General features: G+C 32.5%; 1 protein-coding gene across 4 annotated transcripts; it reads right to left on the bottom strand.

Annotated features, from left to right (window-relative positions):
* Positions 1 to 530: 530 nt before the first annotated feature.
* LOC106717959 (calcium-binding protein E63-1) lies at positions 531 to 24,122 on the bottom strand. 4 transcript variants are annotated; one of them, XM_014511944.2, is made up of 7 exons: positions 24,017 to 24,122; positions 17,881 to 17,913; positions 13,053 to 13,140; positions 7,200 to 7,343; positions 1,731 to 1,863; positions 1,391 to 1,539; positions 533 to 1,109 (listed from the first exon to the last, which is right to left on the bottom strand). In XM_014511944.2, exons 1-7 carry the CDS (start codon positions 24,101 to 24,103, stop codon positions 1,087 to 1,089), a joined length of 657 nt encoding a protein of 218 aa, XP_014367430.1. In that variant the 5' UTR covers positions 24,104 to 24,122; the 3' UTR covers positions 533 to 1,086. The 4 variants fall into 4 exon arrangements, with proteins under 4 accessions (XP_014367433.1, XP_014367430.1, XP_014367431.1 ...); XM_014511945.2 differs by lacking the exon at positions 24,017 to 24,122 and adding an exon at positions 22,807 to 22,887; XM_014511946.2 differs by lacking the exon at positions 24,017 to 24,122 and adding an exon at positions 23,461 to 23,742 and having other exon boundaries at positions 535 to 1,109.
* Between the last annotated feature and the right edge of the window lie 920 nt (positions 24,123 to 25,042).

The raw sequence follows: 25,042 nt of genomic DNA, 5'->3' as shown, positions 1-25,042 counted from the left end.
GTTTCACATTTCAAAAAATTCTTTTAAATTATTAACTTTTCAATTTAGTTGAAATAAAGAAAATTATTCGATAAGTACAAAAATATTTTATTATTTTGCGAAAATTAATGTTTTTTAATTTTATGTTTGAGTCTTTAAATATAACCAAAGGATCGTAACAAGCAATGTATTTATGTACAACATTTTGACATAAATTATCTTTCACAACCATAAAATTACAATAATATTTTATGATGGCAAAGGTTGGTACAAACCTAATATAATACAATTTATATAAAATGTAGATTAACAATATTTTTCTAAATTAAACATTAAACATGTGATTTTATACATAATTTGCAATATATTTGCAATTGTTACAAATTACATGGTCGTTAAATAATCTTTTGTATAAATAATGTCCTGGTATTTCTTAGGCCGATAATATTGTTAGTGATACTAAAAAATTAAACTAGTAAAAAGTTTTGTTTTTGCAATATAAAATGTACTTAATATAGTACCCGGAAAAATACATTTTAAAATTTTTATCAATGGATTATGTTAATAAAAACAATATAATTTATTTTTTTATATTTTTGCACGTCCAATCGAAAGTCTCACACCTACCTAAACAATTATGTAGAAAATATCAACTGCAGATGGCGCCCTAATCCAGATTTTAATACGACAAAATTGTGGTAGAAAAGAGAAAGAAAATAAAATATTACTAATATGTCTTAAAAATAATCTAGCTCAAGAGCGCCATCTAGAAGGACAAAAAATCTCAATAATCTTCTAATCGGCAACAAAACTAGTTATTTCTACATTAAAAGCCATAATTAATTGCAAATAAACAAGATTCATAGGCACTTAAGGGCCTTTAAAAAATAAGTACGTGTTCACAAACTTTATAAAAACTACAAACAGACATTATCTAAGACAATCTCTATGGAAGAGCTGTTTATACTGTCTTTTTTATAGTAACCGTATAAATAGTGCACCTTCCACAAATACCCGACGCATCCAACTTGATAACATTATTGCTATCAAATCAATTTCATATTACATTAAATCTAATGAGGTCTTTCTTGCTCAATGAGGTACAATCTATAACAGCATCTTCACGAACTCTGAAATGAAAAAAAAATTATAAATTTTATAACACGAAGCTTAGATCATTGATAAAGAACTAAAAACAAATTGAATGTTTCTTTGGAAATAAACAACCTCAAATCGGATTAAACGTAAAACTTTTTCACGGTCAATTTCAGAACAACATCCAGTAAAGCAGCTCGTCAAAAAATTGCGATTTAATACCTGTATTCGCGGTTTTCATCAACAGGTGAAATCAATCCCCTTCAATCGACTTCAATCTACAAGTTTAATATGTTTATGATGTGTTGTTGTGTACCTTCGTAATCGATGCGTCCATCATGGTCGATGTCGCCGAGCGCAAGCACCTGGTTGAGCTGAGCATCGGTGACGGGCTCGCCGATCATCTCCAGCGCGGCGCGCAACTCATCACGCGTTATGTACCCGTTATCGTCGCGGTCGAACACCCTGCAACATTTATACATTTACATGTAGAGTACTTGAATAGGCTTTAAAAATAATAGTGACTCATGGCATCATTATATTGTGGAAACGTCCAACAACCGACGATAAAATAACAAGATACACTAAACTGAAATAGTTTACCTGCTGTTTGTTTTCGCTAGAAAATTTCCATTTTAAAACAATAATATACTAACTTGAATGCGGCAAGCAGATCCCTCGTGATCTCTTCCTCGGAGTCGCCGCCGCTAACCGTCACGTCGACGCCCTGCAACGCCTGGATCTTCGTCACCCACTGCATGAACTCGTTCTCGTCTATTAGACCATTACCTGCAAAACACATGTTACATACTTAGTAATAAATTTAACAAACTCAAGACCCAAGAACTGTGGGGTAACTACTAGGAATTTCTTTGTGGGACTTTGCATTATTTCTTATGGTTCCTTCACTTTATCGTGTCATTAATTAATAGCCGTTGAAACGTTTCTGGACTACAACTGAAATAAAAAGTTTAGTATTAAGTTCATTTAAGAATAAATTATTAACCAATCAAATAGAATCAACTCGTCAAGGGAATTTTATTTCTTGGTGGTGTTTATTTAATGCGCACTACGCTATTATCTAGCGCTTCGACCTTTGCCATATAGCTTTGGCCCTACCCTTTATGTATAGGCAACAACGAACAATCAAAATGGGTGATGTCATTGAAATTGAATCTTAATTTACATGAAAGTAAAATGTCATTACACGACGTCATGAGTAAAGTAATCTTTAAAGACATTAAAATGAAATATTTCTTTCTAATTACACAATTAGTAAACTCACATTACAGTCTACAGAAATAAGAATAAATATAAATATCTACTAAACGATTTTCATTTTAAAATCAAATTAAGAAAAAATATTAGTTAACGTCCCATTTTGTCGTAGACAGCTACGCCGTAGACATCACACAAATACGTAGAGGTAAACGCAATACCGCATTTATAATAAAAATAGTATTACATGAGTTTTCTCAGTACAAAAGCTTAAAGTTTCTTAACATTCCCTTAGTGTGAATTTCTCATAAATATAAATTCCCTAAGTTACTAATTATTTACTGAGTAAAGCAGTTATATTCTAGATCAAAGGTATACACGAGGACGCAAATCAATTTTCGACGTAGCTTAACTACAACGGTTGTGTGTACACGCGAATAAGTGATTATCTATACTTAGTAGTGTTAGGTTCCTAACTTTGAAACTTGCTTATCGAATGCGTATTTTTACTTTAACCTTACACATTTAAGTAGGTCACGAACTTAACTTTGTTTATACTTGAACTATTTTATTTATTGAATTAGTTTTTTTTTAATTCATTTTTTAAACAGACAACAGCGCTTTAAAATCTCTTGGTTTTTTTAAGTTGCGATCATTATTTTGATATTAGATTTTTAAGAAAAACAGTGTCTTTTTTATTTTAATAATATCTCAAGAATTTATATGTGTCATTTTTTATACACAATTTTGTCTTAAATTGGACGACAACTTTGGATCAATTAAATGTTAGGACTCGTAATTGATGTGGCTTTGTAAATACAAAACTACTCGTAACTACCAGTATCTACATGAGCATATCAACGGTAGCCAAAATGACAAAGAATTCAGTTTTAATTCTTTCGAAAACGTAAATCAGTCTATGACTAACGGATAGCTCGTGTAAGAATTTCATAATACGCCCAAAATTATATTTGAAATTTATGCAGACTTTTATGCTTCTCACGCCCTTTCATCTAAGCTCGAAATAACCGACATAAAGGTTTACTATAGTTAAAAAAGCAATAATTTGCCGAGCGGATGAAATTGTGACGAATGCCTTATGAACCATTTTGGTAGTTTGTATGGTTTTTCTTTATTTTTGCGGTAGAAGAGTTTCTTCGTTAGAGTCCCAATGAATTCTTACGGTATATAGGGTCCGATGGCATTAAAACGTAGTAGAGTTCTAAGGTAACAATCAATTATAACAAGCTTATCGATTTTCTCCCCTCCTTTAAAGTTGATTGAAAATCGAGCCTCTATCTAATGTATATGATGGACATACGTATATTTGTACAATCAGCGTCATATGTTGGTTGAGGGTAATTGTAACCTTGGTAAGGTGCGAGGTCGACGGAAGCCCGCCCACATCCTATTACACCCCGACACCTCGCAACACCCCTTAACCCCTTCACAATCTGTGCGATAGTATGCTAATTTAATTGTTTCCGCTGAGCTTTATTTATCAATCACACGCGGCATTTACCATCAACTACAAAAAGTTGTTTAATAAATTATAATATATACAGAGTTAAAAATTGCCATCGGCTAAAGAAAACAGTTTGTAGTTCGTAGAAATTAACATTTTTGTTTCTGTACATTTGAAACACTTTTAAATAATTTTGAATTAAGAAATATAACAACTGATACAAATCAGAAATTATATATTAACCTTCTGAGGAATTTACGCCTTGCAAGTATACTATTTTTTATTTATTTATTATAAGGTGACAAACAAGCACGCACCTGGATTCGCCGAAATAGCGAAGCGACCGATTTCCATAGACATCTAAAATTGCAGATACGTTGCCTACTTTTAGCCGAGTAAGGAGAGGACGTACAGAGAGAGGATATTTTCCCTTCCTATGCACCTTCTCCGCCAAATGCACTTCCCCGGTTATTAAAAAACCAAAAAAAAAAAGAAAAACAAGACTAAATTAGGCCTTCGGTACGCTTACTCATCAGATGAAATGCGGAATTGCATCCACTGTACGCCTGTCTTCTGTTAGTTCGTGGAATTTCTCCGGTCGAACCGACCCATTCAGCTGATTTAATGGATTCTTTAATTGGTTCATTCATTACATTTAAGATAATACAACATGTTTATAACGACATAGAATTTGATACATAAGATGAAAAATGGAGAATTCTGTTTTTTTTTTTCAACAAAAAATCTAGCACACAGCTGCTAATAAACAAAAGTAAATTTGGCTTCCAGAGACAGTTTTGGTGCAGAGTTAACTGGAAGTAAATATTTCTACGACGGAACTGTGCCATAAGACTGATTTGACTCAATATGAATAAAACTCGAATACGTTTTTGGCAGAATATCAAATCAAAACGCAGCTGCGACGCTCTCTTAGCGGCCTGGATAGCAAGGACGTGTATTTTGGTTAACAAATCTTATTTATGCTTTGTCGTTTTCTTGACTTTGTTCTAAATATATCTTTCACATGTGTTTTGATCGATAATGATAGTTAAAAGATTGCGTTCAATACATTGTTTCATGTTGTCATTGTTTCATTGTGTCAAATGTGGGCTCACGATCTCACGATCTCGGACTAGTCATTAACGCCAAAAAGACAAAAATAATACATATACATTCCAGTCATATTAAGTACGAAAAGCCTATACAGATACTAGCCCACAGCCACGCGTGTCAATCAACATCAGCAAAACAAGTGTACATGCGATCCCATATCTGTAGTTAAAAGTCACAAATACCTTGGTCTAACTATAGATGAAAGTATGAACTGGAAAACCCATGTTGATAACGTATGTGACAAGTTAAGAGCCACGTTAGCTAAAATAAATATAATTCGGCATAAAATACCTTACAAAGTACGTCTAAGCCTATACCATGCTCTAGGGGATTCGATCATCTCATATGGGTTAACCAGCTATGGCAGGACATTTCGCACATATCTGGATAGGATATGTAACCTACAAATTAGACTCTTGAAATGCATTGTTCCTCGTCACCTTAAAGAAAAATACAAAGAAGATTACTCAAAACTTTTCAAAATCTGCAACGTTATTCCGGTACACGGAAAAGTCAAACTCTTGCTATTATCGGAGCGTTTCTCAGAATTAGAACCGTTGCAAGATCATTATACATATAATACTAGATACAAGACACAGGAAAAATATCGATTACCTAAAGTAAATAACTACTACGGGAGTAGGATGAGTAAATATATTTTAACTAAAACACTTAACGACATACCCTTAGAAACACGAAAACTACTTAATAATAGAAACATTAAAAGCAAACTTAAAGAACACTTTTTACAATAATAATACAAAAATAACTGAAAACACTTATTAAAACGCAAGTAAAAATATATATATTTTATAATAATAAAAAATATGATATTTTATCATATATATAAAAATACATAATAAAATATAACAATTAAAGATAATACACAAAAAAAAAAATTAACTAATAGGTAAACTAAATATATCTAAAACTAAAAATATAATTAATAAGCCAGTGTGTTCGCAACCTAACATTGTAAACGAATACCAACAATATCTACCCTCGAAATGATTTGTTAATTTAGTTAGTTCTATGATAAGATTTTATATTGTATAATTGGTACACTTTAAGTTGTTATTTATATTAGATATGTAAACATATGGTGAACTGCGCAGTGCTGGGATAAACATTCCATGTTTAATGGCACTAAGTCACACAACTGAGCAAAAATACTGTAAATTTTGTTGATTAATAAAAAAAAAAAAAAAAAAAAAAAAAAATGTAAAACGTAAATATAAATTACGTCTCAAACCTTTCGACTAGTTAATGATTCAATTTTTAAATGTAGAGAACACTTTCCTGCATTGCTAAGTTACTACAAAATAAAAGTAGTTAATCCTTTATCAACCATTTAGGTAATTGAATGAATTACTGTTAGAAAATAAAAATAAAATTTAACCTTGAAAATGAAATCAGCAATTACTCAAAAAAAATCCCTTTTTTGAACTAATATCATAAAGAGGAATGATTTGATTGTTTGTTTGCATTGAATAGGCTCCGAAACCATTTGTATTAGAACTTATTTGTGAAATTCTTTCACTATTGGGAAGCTAAACTATTCCCGTGCGACATAGCCTTTATTTATTACGAGAATTTTTTTTATCCGGTGTGGACGAAGACGCGAGTAACAGTTATTTATTATTTTTTCCGTTTACAAGAGTTACTTAGAGGTTGTTTGTTGTGTACATGGTTTTACTGAGGATGGTTTATGGTTCAATACTTTAAAAAAGATTAGATTAAATGTAAACAAGGCTACGATATCGCGACATAAACGTACGATAAAAATGTAATAACAAACACGCGATGATGATACTCGCAATTTGTATTCAAAATAGCCCGTTAAATTAAGGTAGAGATATAAAAATTATATAGCACAGTTCGAAAATTTGTTGGCGTTAAAATAGCTCTCAGTTTGTAGCATTCGTGTGGGTAATGGTAATTTTATGTATAACTAGCTGTTGCCCCCGACTCCATCAGCGCAGAATGAAAAAAAAAACTAGAAATAAATACAGCCTATGTCAACCGAGGACAAGATAGCTTCCTAACAGTGATTTATTTCATATCGGTTCAGTAGCCTTTATAATATTTGTGTAGATATAAAAGGATAACGAATTTTTAAAAAAGAACAATAGGCGAGATACAAAACCATTTCTACGTTAATGCTTTAAACAAATTGGTAATAATTTATTGCAATGTTGCAGAGTTGCAAAAAGTATAATGACGAATATAAAACATTTAGAAGAGCTGCTGTCCGCTTAGAGCTGATTAAAGGATTTCATGTATATTGCTCTAAAATTATAAGATGAGTAAGTAGTGGGTATGTGCTCACCGGTCTTACTGGCATCCTTGATGAGGTCCGAGATGAGGTCGTCGCTGACCTGTATGCCAAGGTTGCGCAGCATGAACTGCAACTCCGCCGCCGTCACGTGCCCGTCACTGTCACGGTCCAGCAATCCAAACGCCGTGCGGAGATCTACAATTAAAAATAAACCACTAATAAGTCTTTGTCTGCTTTCTAATTTGTCTTGCCTTTTTTCTCTGACCGGCTTTATATGTAAGGAAAGCGCAGAAGTATAACCGTTGTTTATAAGACGCTAGGAAAATGTGATTCGAATGACACCTCATTCGAAAAAAATAATTAAGTTAGACGCTACAAGAAACAGTAATGGAAATCACAATTACGAGACTTACAGAAATCATTATCCTTTGGGGTAGCCATAACAAATTTTTGTGCACTTGATTGAATTTACATTTTCGAATGAATTGTACCGTCAACAAGTTGGTCTGAATTTGCGCGATCAACAATAGTCGGGGTGACATCCCAGCGCTTTATAATGACGACTATATTGACAAAAGATTAACAGAATGTTACGTGAATATCTTCCTTATCGCGGCTCTAAATTTCCAGATATTTATCTGTAAACATGTGTGTTGATGAGCGTTTGTTATCAACCTCTATTGTAACTATAACTTGCTCGAGACAACGCAAGCGAGGAAACGCGTCCTACATATTCTTTGACGTTATCCACATTTCTATTATAGTATACTTTATAAACAACACCTATTAAGCAGCTTAATAATATTAAAAATGCGAATGTTTGGATAGATGGATGGATTTTTGTTTGAAGGTATCTCCAGAGAACAGCTGCATGGATCTCGTTGAAAATTGGAATAAATTTAGAACATAGTCTGAAAGAGCACATAGGCTACTTATTTAGTTTTTTTTTAATTCCGAGCGGACGGAGTCGCGGGCTATAGCTAGTAGGTAATAAATGCAAACGGAATGTAAAGCTATGTAACTTAAACTTAACCAAACTATAAGTTACAAATTAACGATTTTAATTTGATAGTTTCGAAGATCGAATAGAAGTAAATACGTCGAATTTTGATTCTTCAGAGAGCGTAACACGAAAATTTGGGAGAAAGTATCAACAAAATTTGTATTATATTCGTATTAGATTTAACCTTATAGGACGTAAAGTACAACGACAAACCTTACAAATTTTGACATATTTACTCGAAAACGTTACGAAAAGGCATTTCACATATATTCGTTATAGACACTTAGTTTATAGTTTTTCTAACATACTTAAGTTATGACTGCCTAACAGCCCTACAAGACATAATTTATTGTATCAGTTATTTTTTTAAGTACGCAAACGTAGGTTTTAATCATTTTAAGAGTACGTCTGAGATGGTATACTAAGCTTTCTATTTATATATTGGCTCAGGATTTTTTATGGTTATGATATATATAAGCAGATTGTATCTGTAACCATTTAACTGAAATAATATAAACTAAGTATATAACAGTTCTACTGTTACTTTCTTCTTTTCTTCAAATTAAATTTTGTTTGTACCAACTCTTATCAATATTGCCAATCAATTTTCCAAATTATTATTTTCTGTCTTGGAGATTTTTTTAAGTAAGAAATTTTCTTTGTATATTGATACAATTTTAATTCATCGTCGCATCTAAGGATAATTACAAAGTACAGTTCCACTGAAAATGCTGCACCCATTTTTAAGAAACAAAACTAAAAAAACACCCTGCGAATGTAGCTTCCGAATAAAACATGAATTAGAGATTTATTATATTCGTTTCAGAGTCGTTGCCAGAGCTTCGCAACGTTATTTTATTTTTTTTCTTCTACCAAAAAAAAATTCCAAAAAAAAACGCATACAAATTTCAACACATTTCTGTTTACTTAATAAATTTCTTATATGTTAGTGTTTTGTTTTAAAATATTACTAAACTATACTAAGTTATTTGATTTTAACCCCCGTAGCCACTAAAGTTATTCTACGGATGGGAAAATCGGATTTAATGATAGTACTAATTAATGAGCTTGATACAGCCCAAATTATCGCTTACAAATAAGGAAAAAAAAGGAAAAATAAAGTGAAAGTTTCATGCAAATATATTTTTTTTCTCCAATAACTTTCTATATAAATAATGAACGCGTAGAGGATAGCTACGTAGCAAGACTCGGTCTACACAGTTAATGATAACAGATAACATTTTACCGATACATATATTTCACAACATTCTTTGGCTCAGCATTAAACGGTGTTGATGACCCCGTATTATCGGCATTTCTAAAAGTTTATTTTTAGTAAGTCTCCTTTGTATGCCAGCGTTCACTGGTATAAATAGCTAGTATCATGAACATAATCAAAATTAAAATTATGACATTAAATTATGAAAAAAAAACTAACATTCAATGCATAAATTTAGAATTCCGACGACGAGTATTCATCATTATTTTTAATTCATACAAAAGAGAGACAAAAGAAATAATAGAGACGTGTAATTTTTAATATAATTAGCTTACAATAAGAAAACAAACACTTAACTAGTTAATTTTATTTTTTCAGCAAAGAACAACAATAAAGACATGAGAATTTATTATCTATGAAATAACAAAAACACAGGAAAGTGAACGAAACAAACACTTATGTGTAGCTAGCTGTTGCCCGCAATACCGTCCGCCCGGAATTAAAAAAACCTACGTGTTCTTCCGGACTGTTCTGCATCTATACCAAATTTCGTCGAGATCCTTGCAGCCGATCTGGAGATACCTTGTAACACCCCTGCATCTATCTAATCTTTTGCATTTAATATTTACCTTCCGGTGAGCAAATAAATAAGTTGAGAAAACCATATTTGCCATACATAAAAAATTTAAAGTAAAAATAACAAAAACTTTAATGCGAAAAAAATCTATTTAGTTTCATTTTGTCGATTTTTTGGTATTATTGTCTGGTATTCAAAGAACGCGCTACTAATGTATCATATTGTCTAAATCATTCAGAGGAGGCACTATTTAATTACAACCATAATAAGTCAATCAGATTATCGTTACAAATATACAAAGAACCAAAAAAAATAGCAACTCACTTTCCTGATAATCTTAAAAAAATATCATTAACGTGTAATTTTTCTCACCTCGCGCTAAATTCTAATCAATAGGATCTTATCGTCATTCTGGTTGTCATCGAGGTTGTACCTGAGTAATAGCGAGAAACCGCGATACCGAGACATTTGTTCCACAGATATGATAATAGTTCGAGATTTATTGATAAATGATTAAAAAGAAAAGCGAAAGTCATAGCTGTGTTTGACTTCCGGAGACACAGCCTAAGTATTTATTAAGACATCACTAAAAATATGACATAAAAATAGATAGTTGAAAATAACGGTCAACTACAATTGTTTTACCCTTAATTTTTTTTCCTTCCTTACTCCTTTCCCTTTCTTTCTTTCCCTCTTTTCTCCTTCTTTCCTCTTTCTTTCTCTTTCTTTCCCTCCTTTTCTCTTTCTTTCCCTCTTTAGTCAAGTTCAAGGTAATGACAGAGCATTTTTTTTCGTGAATTACGAGAAAAGAATTGTAATCAAATATTCTAATAATTTAAGTCGCGACTCTATAAAATATCTTGTTATCAAATCGCTTTTGGAATATTGCCACAAGCTATTAGCATGTTGATGAACTTTTAATTCTACTTTAACTGTTTTACATAATGACTTTACACAAATTTATTCAAAATTTCCCAAGCAACGAGAGTGTTGTTTTTACAAAAATGTGAAACATTTTAAAAGTTTCTCAGTTCTGGATTAGTTTTAACTCAAAAGTTATTGCATCGATTTCAAAAATTGTTTCACCAGTAAAAAATACAGAACAAATGGATGACAAAATAATAACAGGTTCTTTGTATGTTATAACTATTACAATATAATCAATATTACTTTTATAAGGTCACGAAGTTGTCATGTCATGTTTTTTTTATACCATTTTATATTCTCATATAATATTTAACATATTTTCTGACAGAATTAAACGCGATAGCAGTCTCTCACCGGATAGACTATATAATTATATGCTTTCGTAATATGGAAACATGTACCTACTAAGTTGTCATTACAATGTACAATTCATGTTTATTAAAAACTTGCCGTCGCCCGCGACTCCATCCGCGTGTAATTAAAAAAAACATAATGAGTAGCCTATGTGTTCTTCCAGAATATAGTCTACATCTATGCCAAATTTCATCGAGATCCGTTGAGCCGTTGTGGAGATACCTTCAAAGAAACATCCATCCATCCAAACTTTCGCATTTATAAGGTTAGTAAGATAACAAAAAACATTCGTGTATATAAGCCAATAAGTAAACTAAAATTTCAAATTTTTATTATAATTTTTTTTACCTCTCTTCGACAGAATTGATGAATTATTATCGTGAAAATACACAACGACAATATTCCCGTATTAGTCATCTTCAATTAAGTATAAACTAGTTAATAACTAATTAGAAATTATGAACTCTTACCTTGTTTACAACCACATCCTATTCATTATTAGAGTAATGACATTTTTCATTTAACACTAATTAAAGTGACTATTCGATATACAAGTCAAATACAATTAATGAAAGTCGATATCATAATGGGCGTCCTTGACATCACGGCAAGTTGTGTGTTGTATTAAATTTTTCGCAATAATAACATTTCATATGAATAGGTTTCATTTTACACAGGAAGCGCTATGTTAAACATACGTTAATGAAATAACTTGCAGCTTTATTTGTATTAACGTAAAGATGATGATGATGATAAAAACATAAAGAAGTTATTTCTTATGTCATAATGCTTATGCATTTATTAAATACTAGATTTCGCCCGCGACTCCGCCCGCGCGTAATTATAAAAGACACTTAATAAGCCTATGTGTTCTTTCAGATTAGGTTCTACATCTGTGTCAAATTTCATCAAGATCCGTTCTGGAGATACCTTCAAACAAACATCCATCAATCCATTCATCTACACATTCGGATTTATAATATTAGTAAGATTTCTTTCTTTATACTAAAATTAATATTTAAATATACCTTTACATTTTAATCTATTCCAAAAATAAAAATGAAAATATTATCAAATAAATAACTTACAACAAATATTCTCAATGTTGTATAATCTCATGTTAAATATTGAAACTTTCTTATCATTTTAAAAGCAAATAACACTTCATAGTAATTTAAAACAGAACTCCTGAAATAACAGGAAACGCATGTCGCGTTAATGGACCATTACAAATACTTCGAAATCAAAATAAAATAACATAAAATTGGTACGTGTGTGGGTTACGCTATCACGAAAGTGAGAGCTATGCGATTTGGTGCCAAAAGTATTAATTAATTTATCTTATAACGTTAAGTATATTGCTCTTCAAACAAGTGTACAAGCTATTAATAAATAGGAATAGTGAAATAGCCACGAAGTATCTATGTATGATTGGACGTATTCAAACGGGGAAATACCAGCATCAAGTATTCGCGAGAATTCAAAATATTTTTCTTTTCAAAGGCTGGCATTTGTAAATCTTCTAGCCGTAGACGTTTTAATCGACAACGGAGGTAACTAAAGATCGATTTTTTTAGTAAACATTGGAAACGAATCGAATTAAATTTTCAAATCGGTAAATAGAATGAGCGGACATAAAACAAAAAAGATGTTTTTTTTTCTTCGAGGAATTACTTATTGTGTATTGGCGTTATAACGCCTATGTTTCGAACAATTACTATAGTAATTTTTTTTATAGTACCCGGCATTTGTTTTGGCACATCTGGAACAAGAGTACTCTTATATCCGACTGTGTAATTTTGTAGTAAAATAAAAAACACTTACTGTTAAGCATTGCATCACTGGGTACAGGAACTGTCGGCCGCTCGTCCACTGGCGGCTGCTTCTTTTTATTCTTTTTCTCATCCTCTTGCTGCAAACACAAATCATTGTCACTACAAGACATACACACAGCACTTTTTGTCACAAATATATTAATATAAAACGTTCACTCTTTTGTTTAACGATATAAAGTGTTAATAGTCACCGCTTTTATCATAATTTTATCGATGATATCAATCTTGTGAAGCCGCTTATCAACCTTTTGTCTGATCAATATACCGTACTATTCAATAACAACAAGGTTTGTTGATAATTTTTAAAGTATAAACTGCATAAGAAACTTGCAATAACCGTAATTCGATGATATTTATAAACACAAACACTAGTATGCTAAAATTTACCTTCTTATTTTAAACCACTTTAATTACAATATATTATAGTGTAAATAAAATGACAGCTTTAATAGTTTATTAGTTTTAATTCAAATGGATCGTATACCAGTGGTATTTTGAAATGTACATCGGCTGCCAAGATGTGAAAATGTGAAGGACAATGAGTGAGTGCTCTCATGTAACGTATACTTCCTCTATCCATCGAGTGGAATACTTATGAATTCACACGAGGGCAGAAACTTGAGGCATAGCAGCAGGACAGTGCAGTACTGCTATTGTTTGAATGCGCAGTGAGTTACTGTCAAACAAAACAGAGATTGTAAGTAAAGTAGCATTCGATTAGCTGCATTGTTAATAGAAACATCAAACTGTGTTAGAATGTACAATAATAGATACGTCACATATCAAAAGTTATTATCACTTCCTGATATTTCTGACTTTTCTATCACTAATTGAATTTTACATTTTCTACAATAGGAGTACTGCTCACCCGCACTGTTCTACCCTCGTGTGGAAGTCCTATTCGAAATTACATCAATTGAGGATACACCATGTGATATTTGTAAATAGTCTCTTGCATTTGGCAACAAATCAACACGAACCATCGCCAACACACACCTCCGCGCTTTGTGGAAAAAATGACATATCTATAGGTAAATAAACATTTTATGATGGATCGCTACATTCAAAGGAATTGAATAATTACGCTTGTGTTGCCATCTTCAAAGCCAGCTTTAAATCATTCAATGTTAAACAACCAAAGTATATGAGAATTCCTTGAAGACATTATTCATACGTTTTCTTAAATGTAACAACAAACAATAGAAAAATTAAAATCAACAGATGTTCAAATCCGATCCTACAAAGCTTAAGGAATCAGAAATTAAATTTAGAATTCTATATCAACTAAGAACCGATATAAATCTAATAATAGTAAAACAAAATTGTAACTCTTTGAACTATAAAGATCTTTGAATGAAAGCGCCTAAAAGTGTAAATATGTCAAATTCTACTATTCCGTTTGGGAACCGAATATGGAAAAACGGTATCGTAATTAAATACATATATAAACCTTATTTAAATTAATTTTAAAACAACAAACGAATATCGTTTAAAAGTTTTTTTTTAACTTCTTTGAAGTCTTTCCAGTAACAAAAAGCAATCGACGTTTTTTAAATCCCGCTAAATAGCAAACCAAGGCAAGAGGTATTCTTTTAGCCATGAACATATCTTGTGGCGGCGTCAATTCTCACAATATTGGCATCGCCCCAACTGAAGACCACCTGCAGTGTAAGAATTACCCGTTCCCACAGGTTTTTTTACGTCCAATTGGCTGGAAAAGTTTTTCACTTATAAATTATGCAGCTTTATAAGCCAGACCTTCCTTTCTGAACTCTTGTAACCGTGATTTAGTACTGCCGTTGCTCATGTACGAAAACGTGCTGTGATTCCTGGCATTTTCTTTAAAAACAAAAGCGGATTGTATATCTGTTTCGGCAGTGAAAAAACGAAAAAAATAAGGAAACACTTCCTTTCGAGAATGTCGATCTATTTGTGTACATTGATTGTGACTTAACGCTCGCATTTGAGAAAATGTCCTAATGTAAAAATGTAGTTTAACTTTCAAACAAGTAACCTTGCATAGATACAGATCAAAAATTGATAAGATTATCTCGCTTTACCGCAGAGTACACATTGGCATGTTTCCAGCTATTAGACACTATTTGAATTTAAAAGAAAACGAGTGTGCACATATAAAAGGTTAAAACAGATCTCTTGCCTTGTAACCCAATTGATAGTAGAGGCTGCAGTTATCTCAGGGATCTCAGGTGGCTTAACTTCTTTCGTTAGTTGTATGGTATTATTGATTATTTTTTCGTAATAAGGATATGAATATACATAACTAGTTTACGAATTTAGGAAATGTTTTACGTAAAAGTGAAAGTAATTGTCGGACTCCTAGTTATTTAGTAGAGTCGTAAAAAGGACATACATTTGAGTTATACTTTTATCGCTTATGATAAAACTTCAGGCGATATTTACCACATATGTATAGAAAATAAAGGTAACATCAAATATCGCATACTATGATATGTTTTAAAATGTAAAATTTATCTAGCTTTTATACATCATTTGTTAAAGCGTATTTCAACGTTTCGTAATTAATTTATTCAAAATATGCGATATATACTTTTTTGGAAAGAAACAAAAGCGCTGAGGTTTTTCATTTTCTTTTTCAGAGTGTAAATACTGTCTGTAGCTGTAACATTGTACAGAGCTTTTATATCACGTACCAATTTCGTGACTTAGCAACAAGTAATAGATTCGTAGACGCCTTTTTTGTTTATGTCAGTCAATTTAAAAATGTTACTATCTTCCGAAGCTTATTCTTTAAAAATATTATGTTTTAGGGTGAAATTTCTCTGCTGTAACTCGTTTGAGTATATAACTATTGTTATCTTTGTTTATTTAGGTGATGCTAAAATGTTTTAATACAAGTTTTTTGACACTGAAAACATTTGATGAATAAATCTAAGCCTGTTACTGCTATTTTTACGCAAATTTCATAAATTTTATAGCTCTTTCATTGCTATAAGTTCATTTATTAGAGACTGAAAACTTGTAAAACGCTTGTAAAAATTTGCCTAAAAATGCTATAAAAATTTTGACTTAAAACGTGTAAAATAAAATTTATGAATGCGTAAACCGAATCTTTGTGGTATCAGATTTCACATTTATACACTTAGATAAATTTCCTTGTTACAAATTTATTTCTAGTTATAATATTCTTATACGTTTATGGATACATATCTCTATTTTTTCAATGAAAATCCATTAGAAAGGATTACCACGTTTTATACAAAAATTTTCAACACGAAAAACAAGTTTAATTTACTACTAAGCCATCTTCAAGAAAACAACAAACATGGTAAAATTTTTAAGTAAATTCGATTGGAAAGTTCTTTCTTTCAATATGCTACAGATTGAGTTTGACGTTGGAAACCATACATGAGTATTCGAGGTCGAGTCGAGACAATGTCGGAACACCGCAACAAGAAGACTAAAGGCTAAGTACACACAAATATTGTATATCTTGATATAATCTTCACATGGTATCTTATATACAGAAGTAGATGTATTCAACATCATGTGCTTCGGCCGTAGAAGCCGAGTTACCGTGGGAGACCAAAATCTCTGTTCAAAATATATTGTTATTACTGTTTTGTCATTAACAAGGATGACGATATGTTTTATATAGAGATTTTGGTCTCAGAAATCCACGGTAAGAAAGACATCAGATATATTACATAACTAATTTTATCTATAAGTTTATCTTTCTTGTTGAAAAGGTTTACTTATAAATGAGTGCCATTATAAATACTTATGAAAATACTTATGTAATCAATTCTTATTGAGGAATGAAGTGTTTATGAAGATATACCATTTGGTATGAGTATTTACGCAGAAATAATTAACTTCAAAGGAGAAAACTTATTTATATTACTGGCCACATGACACCTAGGAATGGTATGTTAAGAAACATTAATAATTTGCTCTGTTATTCACAAAAACATGTTCTTTAATTAACCATACGATATTTCTAGTTAACGATTGATTAAATTATTGCGCTTATTAAATAATTAATAATGTTTTTGGTATATGAATAGTAGCAAATACAATTTTAATTTTTTGTTTCATTTGAGATACAGTTCAAAAAAATTACGTCTTTATGTTCTCGCATAATTTCAATTTATGTAAATTCTATAGAACTTACTTACATAACTTACAAATTATGTTATATCACATAACTGAAAATTGTGTACCTTCAGTGACCACAAAATTTGTATGTTTAGTTATATGTTTCAAAACATATGCAAATGTTTCACAAACATACTTTACACGCTTCTGTTGTGACAAACAATGAGCTTTGAAGGATTCCAAACATTGCCGCTGTAAATTCTGCGGCTACCAAACGAGGCACTTGTAAAATACTTCTCAAAAGCTTCTAAATATGCTTGACGAATTACATCCACAAAACATACGAATAGTAGATCTTTAATTACTTATAGAAAATTAAATCTCTTGTTGTTATCTAAAATTATCTTATCCAATACGATACTATATTACGATACCCGGTACGCATAATTTTAACAGAAAAATATAAAAGAATTGTACAAAGTCATATCAGTACGAAATAATGAGTTCAGTAACCTTACATTGTATCTATACTCCGACTAAGCAATTAGGAAAATATTTTAAGCGCTTACCGGCTCATTTAAAACAAAGTAACTTTGAGTGTTATTATCAAATTATATGATTTGTATGTATCTTTCTCAATGTTTACCTACACCTATATAACCTATTTTTATAACCTTAAAACCGAACTTCTACGATGATTAGGAATGTTTGTTATTGTAGTAAAAAAAAATTAATCTTACCTTCCTTCTAGTTCTTGATGTGGTGGCCATACCCTGGAATTAAAAGCTTTTGTTAATAATTTAATAAAATATTTAATGCTTTCTCAAAAATTTGCTATATTTTACGAGATTTTCTATATATATGCATACTAGCTGTCGCCCGCAACTCCATCCGCACGCAATTAAAAAAAACTCAATTATTAGGCTATATGTTCTTCCAGACTATGTTCTACATCTTTGCCAAATTTCATCAAGATACGTAAAAAACTCGGATGTATAAAGATCTTTTATAAACTGCTAAATACATCAGCTGGGTACTTCTTAAATGTGAGGAATAATTGAAACTTTGTTGTAAAATTGGTCCGAGGTAACACCAAAGGTTTATGTTCAAACGGTCGAAGTATATTATTATAATGTCTAACATTATCATACGACTATAAAAGCTTAGGATTTACGGGTCATTTACTAGAAAATCAAGGATCTTTTGCATGCCAAATGCTTAAACCAGCGTTAAAAGTCACACGACATCACGCATATTGATATAAAAATAATACGCAAACATAAACATGTAGCAGCTGATCAACGTGACAATATTTAAGGGCGGCACTTTACAACTTAATCGTTTGTCTTAATAACATGTTGGCAACCATTGAAGGAATGATTTCGTCACGTAGATTATCGTGTCAACGGTACGTTCTTTAGACCGGTCTAAACATAGAATTTAACACACCATATGCTTGGTGCCAAAGCCCTATTTGTTACTATATACAATGTATGACAAGGACTGACTAATGAAGTACCGAATCACACGACTATTATTTTGTTATTAATCTATACAGTCGTATATTCTCAAATAGACCAGACAAAGAAAGGGCTACTTGAAAAATTTCCCCAAATAGCGGTCTTTGTACTATTACAATGGTCAATTTTCAAAAAACTGTAATCATAATTCTGCGATCTTATTAGTTAAGTTCTAAAAGATGGGACGTAGTAAAATTAAAATCATACCTTCTCGTTAAATCAACAGTACCTAACTAGATCAGATAACTATCAGTTGTAAAGTAGCATCATTAAAAATATATATTTATAAGAAAAAAAAACTGTGAACATCACGGCCAAGGTTTTACACCAGTATGTCGATGACATCAACTAAGTGGTAATCTACTCACTACACACCTTTAGTCAGGCGGGAAGCTTTTAGCGGTGATAGGGAAAAACATACTGAGATATAGAAGACAGATTTCTGTCATCGAATAAATAAATAAATTAACTAATAGTAACCTCGGCTTAAAATCTTGCTAATATGCGAAAGTTTAGATGGGTGGATGAATGTTTGTTTGAAGGTATCTCCGTAACGGGTCAACGGATCTTGATGAACAGCACAGATGTAGAATATAGTCTGGAAGAACACATAGGCTACTTCTTTCTTTTTAATTCCACGCGGACGTAGTCGCGAGTGACAGATATAAACTAGCTTTTACCCGCGACTCCGTCCGCGCAGAATAAAAAAAAAAAGAAAACGGGGTAAAAATTATCCTATGTCCTATTCCTGGTTCTAAGCTACCTGCCCACCAATTTTCAGTTAAATCGATTCAGCCGTTCTTGAGTTATAAATGGTGTAACTAACACAACTTTCTTTTATATATATAGATAAAGAGACGTTACCGAAATATCAAGCTCGTCAGATGCAAAATTTATATAATCACAAAGAAAACAAGATGATATTTATTGCAGTTGAAAATCCTTCAAAAATATTTAGTAGGTCACTTAGAATTGATAGTTTTGCTTTTAGTGGGCAACTCCCTAATACTTCGAAGAAATATTTTACACGTTTCCTCTGAGAATCTTTTGGAGAACGGCCAATTAAAAAAATAGGTGCTGAGAAGTTATGTGTAACAGCGGCAGCCATGCGACAAGACGTGCATTTAACTATCGGTCTAGTTTACATAGTTCCATATGTCAAAACTGATGTTCATAAAAAATAAAACTAAGATTTTGTTTCTTTTGTTTTGCGGCGGCGGTGAAAACTCACAAAAATAGTCAAAAAGTATATTTTGGCACTAAAAACAGATTTTTTCGTCGTTTGATTAAATTCCTTATTACATCTCATAATCTCTCATAATCTTAAAACGAAGTAAAACGCAGCTTTTATAGTTTCGGTTTCTCGTAATGAGCCTGTCCGCTGAACGAATCATAGCAACATATATGCTAAGTTATATCTATTTGGTGCCAGCTTCGTGCACAATATTTGATCCTAAATGGGAAGCAAATTTAATTCTTTGACTGTCCGTTCTTTTTCATTGCGAGTTTTGACGGACTTTAAAGAATGAGGAGTCATTCGTTTTATTCTCCGAAATGTTAATCAGTATATAAAACCATGTGCGAAACAGAACATTAAACAAATATCGCTTCGATTCCATATCGCATTATTGCGTACGTTCTCGACTTTTTGACCACGTAGACTAAATATGCGCCAAAAAATAGACAATAGACTAAATAAAACTATTGCGAACTGATTTCAAAATAGTACGAGGGCAAAATGAATTATCTCATTTCAATCTTTAAAATCCAACTTTTGTACGTTTCAAAGGAAACTTCCTAAAATAGCAAACATATCGATAGACTAAGTTTCATCTTTACAAATATTTCAAAACAATTTTATTTCTTATGGAATATCGAAAAAGACTTTAAAAAATATTTGGTATTTAATTCTTCCATCTCAACTAGCAAGGGGATAATGAAAAAATAATAATTGGCTGTGCGATTCCCAACTTGTTTACTTTCATCTTTTCACGGAAACTGTCTTCATAGAAATCAATCCGTAGAGTTTTCTGTGAACTGATCAATTACCTTGATATTGTTATCTAATACCGCTTATATTTTCCGAATATTCCCTATAATTTGGAAAATATATCTTGATTAGTTATTTGCCACCTTCAAAAATAATTTTGCAGATTGTGTTTACGCGAAACATGTGATCCAATAACCTTAGAAACGCGGAGCTGACCTCTAAGCGTGTCGCATTAACCTGGTCATGATTGTCCGAACAGAATAACAGGAGCAGTGGCCGCGTTGCCTACCTTCTATTTATAACCTCAAAACCATACCGCATGCTACGTACCGTCCAATTGCTATTTCCTGCTATACGGACTGATCAAAATTAACTCATCTTTCTCCAAAAATAACGGCTATTGATTTCTTTTTAATATCAAGTTAATTTGTAAAATAATATTTTTATTATGTTTGAATTTATAAGTATCTGTATTACTGCACGCGACAGATTAAAAATATAGTTGTAATCTATACTAATCTAATGTTATAAAGAGCAAGAGCAAGACGTTGTCGTTTGTTTGCATTGAATAGGCTCCGAAACTAATGAACCGATTTGAAACAAAAATTCACTTATGTGAAACTACACTGTCCCCGGGTGACATAGGGAATATTTATTACTAGGTTTTATTAATTTTGCATGGCCAAAGTCGCGTTTAACTGCAAATTCATTGTTTAAAAAAAAACTAAAACTGCACTGCATAAGAACTAAAACACAAGTATTTTACAGACAAAATGTAAATTTGATGTAAAACCGTCCTAGAGTGTTTCAAATAAAAGAATATTAACAAAAATACGTAAGATACATTTCTAAACGTTACCCTTTTGTTGTCTTAAGATTTACATATAATATTGTACAAATAATACTAAAAATAAGTATTTATATAGAAAAATAGACGTGATTTATGAATATTGCTGTAATAATACTGCAGTTAAAATAAACTACAGTCTGCAGTCTGAGTTTTAAATCTAAAAGTGACCGAATAAAATCCGTAGTATTCCTTTATCACCGATAACTTTTAATATAAAGGCATTCCCATTCAAAGGAAAATAACTAGTTTAATATATGGACGCTTTGTCGATGGAATTTTAATCTTCACGATAAGACCGCTTTTCCACTAAGCACCAGCATGCTAGAGGAAATTGTGAATATCGTATCGTTTACAAAATGTACATGTCAATGATCTCGATATGTTCAAAATCCTTTGAAAAGTACAGATTTTCACATAAAAATATTTGCGTAATTATTTTCTGAACTTGACGGTTCTGATTAAAAAAAATTATTATAAAAATACTGTATGTATATAATATCTCTTTTACTGATTACCTATGTTCATAATATAGCGCGTTCATTTTTTTTAATATTGCACATTGCTCATAGAATTAACATTCGCAGTCAGTCGCTTAGTGGAAAATGGGTTTAGAGAAAGAGGGAATGACGGACTGGATCGATGCGGACCATGAAGTGATGGCAGTGGCAGTGGCAGTGGCAACCTTGCATCGCCGCCTTTGTCCCTGACAGGCGATATTATTGAATGCTACTCAGACAAAGTGGCGCGATATTTTACAATGCTTTCTTATCACCTATTGGTTGATTCAATTATAATTCGTTACTTTAAATAAATAAGACAAAATTGTCTCAATTAATTATAATCGAATGAACCAGTGCACAATGTTAAGATGCGATAAGAAAACAGATAAAAGCGTCATAAGTTCGCTTTAAATGGAATTTTCAATAATATTTTAAAAGTAAATCTATTTTTGTTGGTTACTAATGAAATACAAGTAGGTATATGTTTTAAACCTTCATAATATAAAAAGATCAAAAATAACACCCACAAATGTTTGTTAACGCTTCCCTAAATTTAAATCTTCGATACTTTGTTAAAAATAAATGCTTAGAAATACATTAAAACGAAGCGTTTTCATTGAGTACTTGTCACAATCTAATTAAAAACGGCTACACTGACGTGACCAGACTATCGAAACCTGACTAATACTATGTAGATGTAGCCGTTTTTAATTAGTTTACATAATTTAAAAAAAATGTAAAATCTACTTCTCGATATAAAATAAAGCAAATAGAAACAATACTTAATTTATCAATCACTTACTTACAAATATAAATAATTTAAAAATGACACAACACAAAACAAGGTGCTTGTATGTGCACCGCGCGGCCATGTAGAGCGTTGGCAGTCGAGAACAGACGCGTAGTACTTTGGTGCTATCAGCTGTTGCCAATGCACGATACCACTAATCATCGCGTGTACCACTAACTAATGTTCCCACTCACACGTGTAGGAACAACTTACAAACGGTAAACTATCGTTTTCCAATCTCTACATCCTAAAATACAACTCAATTTTATTGTTGTCCATAAACCAAAACAAAAGACTATAAAGAATTTCTAAGATTGAACTTTCTCGACCCTGAGACTGGACTATGACTGATAAAACTCTAATTGCATTTATCAGATCAAAGCTAAACTCTACTTCTACTTTACTTTTAATACTTAACGAAATTTAATTTTCCTGATTACTTCATCACTCCATAAAACCATTTTAGTTTACAAACACATAAAGTGTTGAGCTCACTTCACAGAATTTTAAATAAAAACAAACAAGCTCCAGCCCGCGCACTTTCAAAGTTCAATCTACATTTTTCCGTGACGACGAGGCGATATAAAGAACAATTGATAAAACAATATTTGACGAAAAAGATAGAGCTTTTTATTGAACTATTACATTGGAGATAAAAGGTTATTCATACCTATGTCAGTGATAAACGGAGGTTGTCAGACAGGAAGGTGATGCGGTGCTTTTGGTTCGTAGCGCCGAGAGAGAGCGCGAAGGGCCGGTCGTGGCGGGCAGGTGGCGGGCGACGGGCGACTTGCACAGACCGCGCGCGCGATGTCACGCTCGGGCTTTGTACGTCCCGCGGAGATACGTTTATTGCGCGGGTATTTCTGTATATCACAGCCATCGGACAAATCACGGCCGTGCGACCCGGCCCGAACGAGCACTCTAATAATAAACTTGTTTATATTTTTTATTCCCACCCGATGACTTTTTTTTTTCAAAAACCCTCTCGTCTATCACCTGTGCCGTACTAGAAGTCCGGACGACCTCGACGGCCACGTGCTCCAAATTATAGCTATTTACGTGACAGTTTGATTATCGGCGGAATTTGAGCGGGAAGAAATGGTGCGTTGGCGCCAAAAAGTGTTTTAGTGTTGGCGCGTTCGTGTCGCATGCGAGTGTATAGTGTGTGTGGCGGCGTGGGGGTCGGCGAGGGGAAGGGGTTTCATGTCGTCACGGTTACGTACCGAGAGCGTGTCGGAGATGGCGCTGCAGAAGGCGCCGAAGCCGGAGTGCGCGGGCGGGTGCGGCGGGCCACCGCTGGCGCGGTCCATGGCGGTGTGCCGCGCGCGGTCGCCGGACTACTGCGCGCCGCGTTACATAAACCTCCGGTGGCCGCTGCCCGCTGCCCGCGCCCGCGCCCGCTCCCACCTGTCTGTTGTCGCTGCGCTCTGGCATCATATGCAACCCACAACAATAACACTAAATAATTATAGACACGCTATTTTGAACGCAATAAGCGCTCTTTACAAACGAGAGTTATTTATCGCTTTTCGCCAGTCCTCTATTAATTCCATTCCTATTACATGAATTTCAAAGGTAAATTTTCAGTTCTATGAGTGCCAAATGTCTAGAAAATTTGGTTCATCTCATAGCAAATTCATTTTTGTACAAGAAGAAAAACCAAAAGTGCCTTGAAAGTCTACTTTATTTCAAATTATATACACACATAATATCACAAAGATAACTCAAATATTCATATTAAAGCATAAGTTTAAAATATTTTTCGAATTTATAACATAAACCTCCACGGGTCTACGAATCATGTTTCATAATAAAATGTATTGACACCCTCGTCCGTTATAAGGCAGTAACTCTAAAGGAGTTAAGCGGATTTTCATGCGGTTTTCTTAATAAGGAATTGTGGCTTCGCCGAAATCTTTTATATCACACATCATGTTATAAAACGCCTAACTTTACATTTATTTTCCATATAATTTTTTGTTTTAAAAATCTCTACATAAATTTATTAAATATACCGACTGACTTTGAACTTTCTCAGTTAATAATCAAACTAGATATATTGTAATTGTGAGCGAACTGATTGTATATTTAATGATTCTTTGCTACGTTCCCTCTACGTTAGTATAAACTACACAATAAAAAAAAGAATTATGTAACATAAGTATGATTTGTTATGTTGTGGATCCCTGAGTAAGCAAAAGCTTTTATCTTGGGATTCGAAATGCGACTATTTAATGTGCCACGATCGC

The sequence above is a fragment of the Papilio machaon genome, chromosome 13, assembly GCF_912999745.1.
Source record: "Papilio machaon chromosome 13, ilPapMach1.1, whole genome shotgun sequence".
Classification (NCBI taxonomy): Eukaryota; Metazoa; Arthropoda; class Insecta; order Lepidoptera; family Papilionidae; genus Papilio; species Papilio machaon.
The sequence above is the reverse complement of the archived record's forward strand: the minus strand, read 5'-3'. Positions and strand labels throughout refer to the sequence as shown.

Coding starts and splice junctions, on each gene's coding strand:
- LOC106717959 (XM_014511944.2), bottom strand. CDS start 24,103: ATGGACCGCGCCAGCGGTGGCCCGCCGCACCCGCCCGCGCACTCCGGC. Junction 13,141..17,880: donor CATCAAGAACTAGAAGGAAG/GTAAGATTAATT, acceptor TTGTGTTTGCAG/CAAGAGGATGAGAAAAAGAA. Junction 1,540..1,730: donor GATCTGCTTGCCGCATTCAA/GTTAGTATATTA, acceptor TAAATGTTGCAG/GGTGTTCGACCGCGACGATA.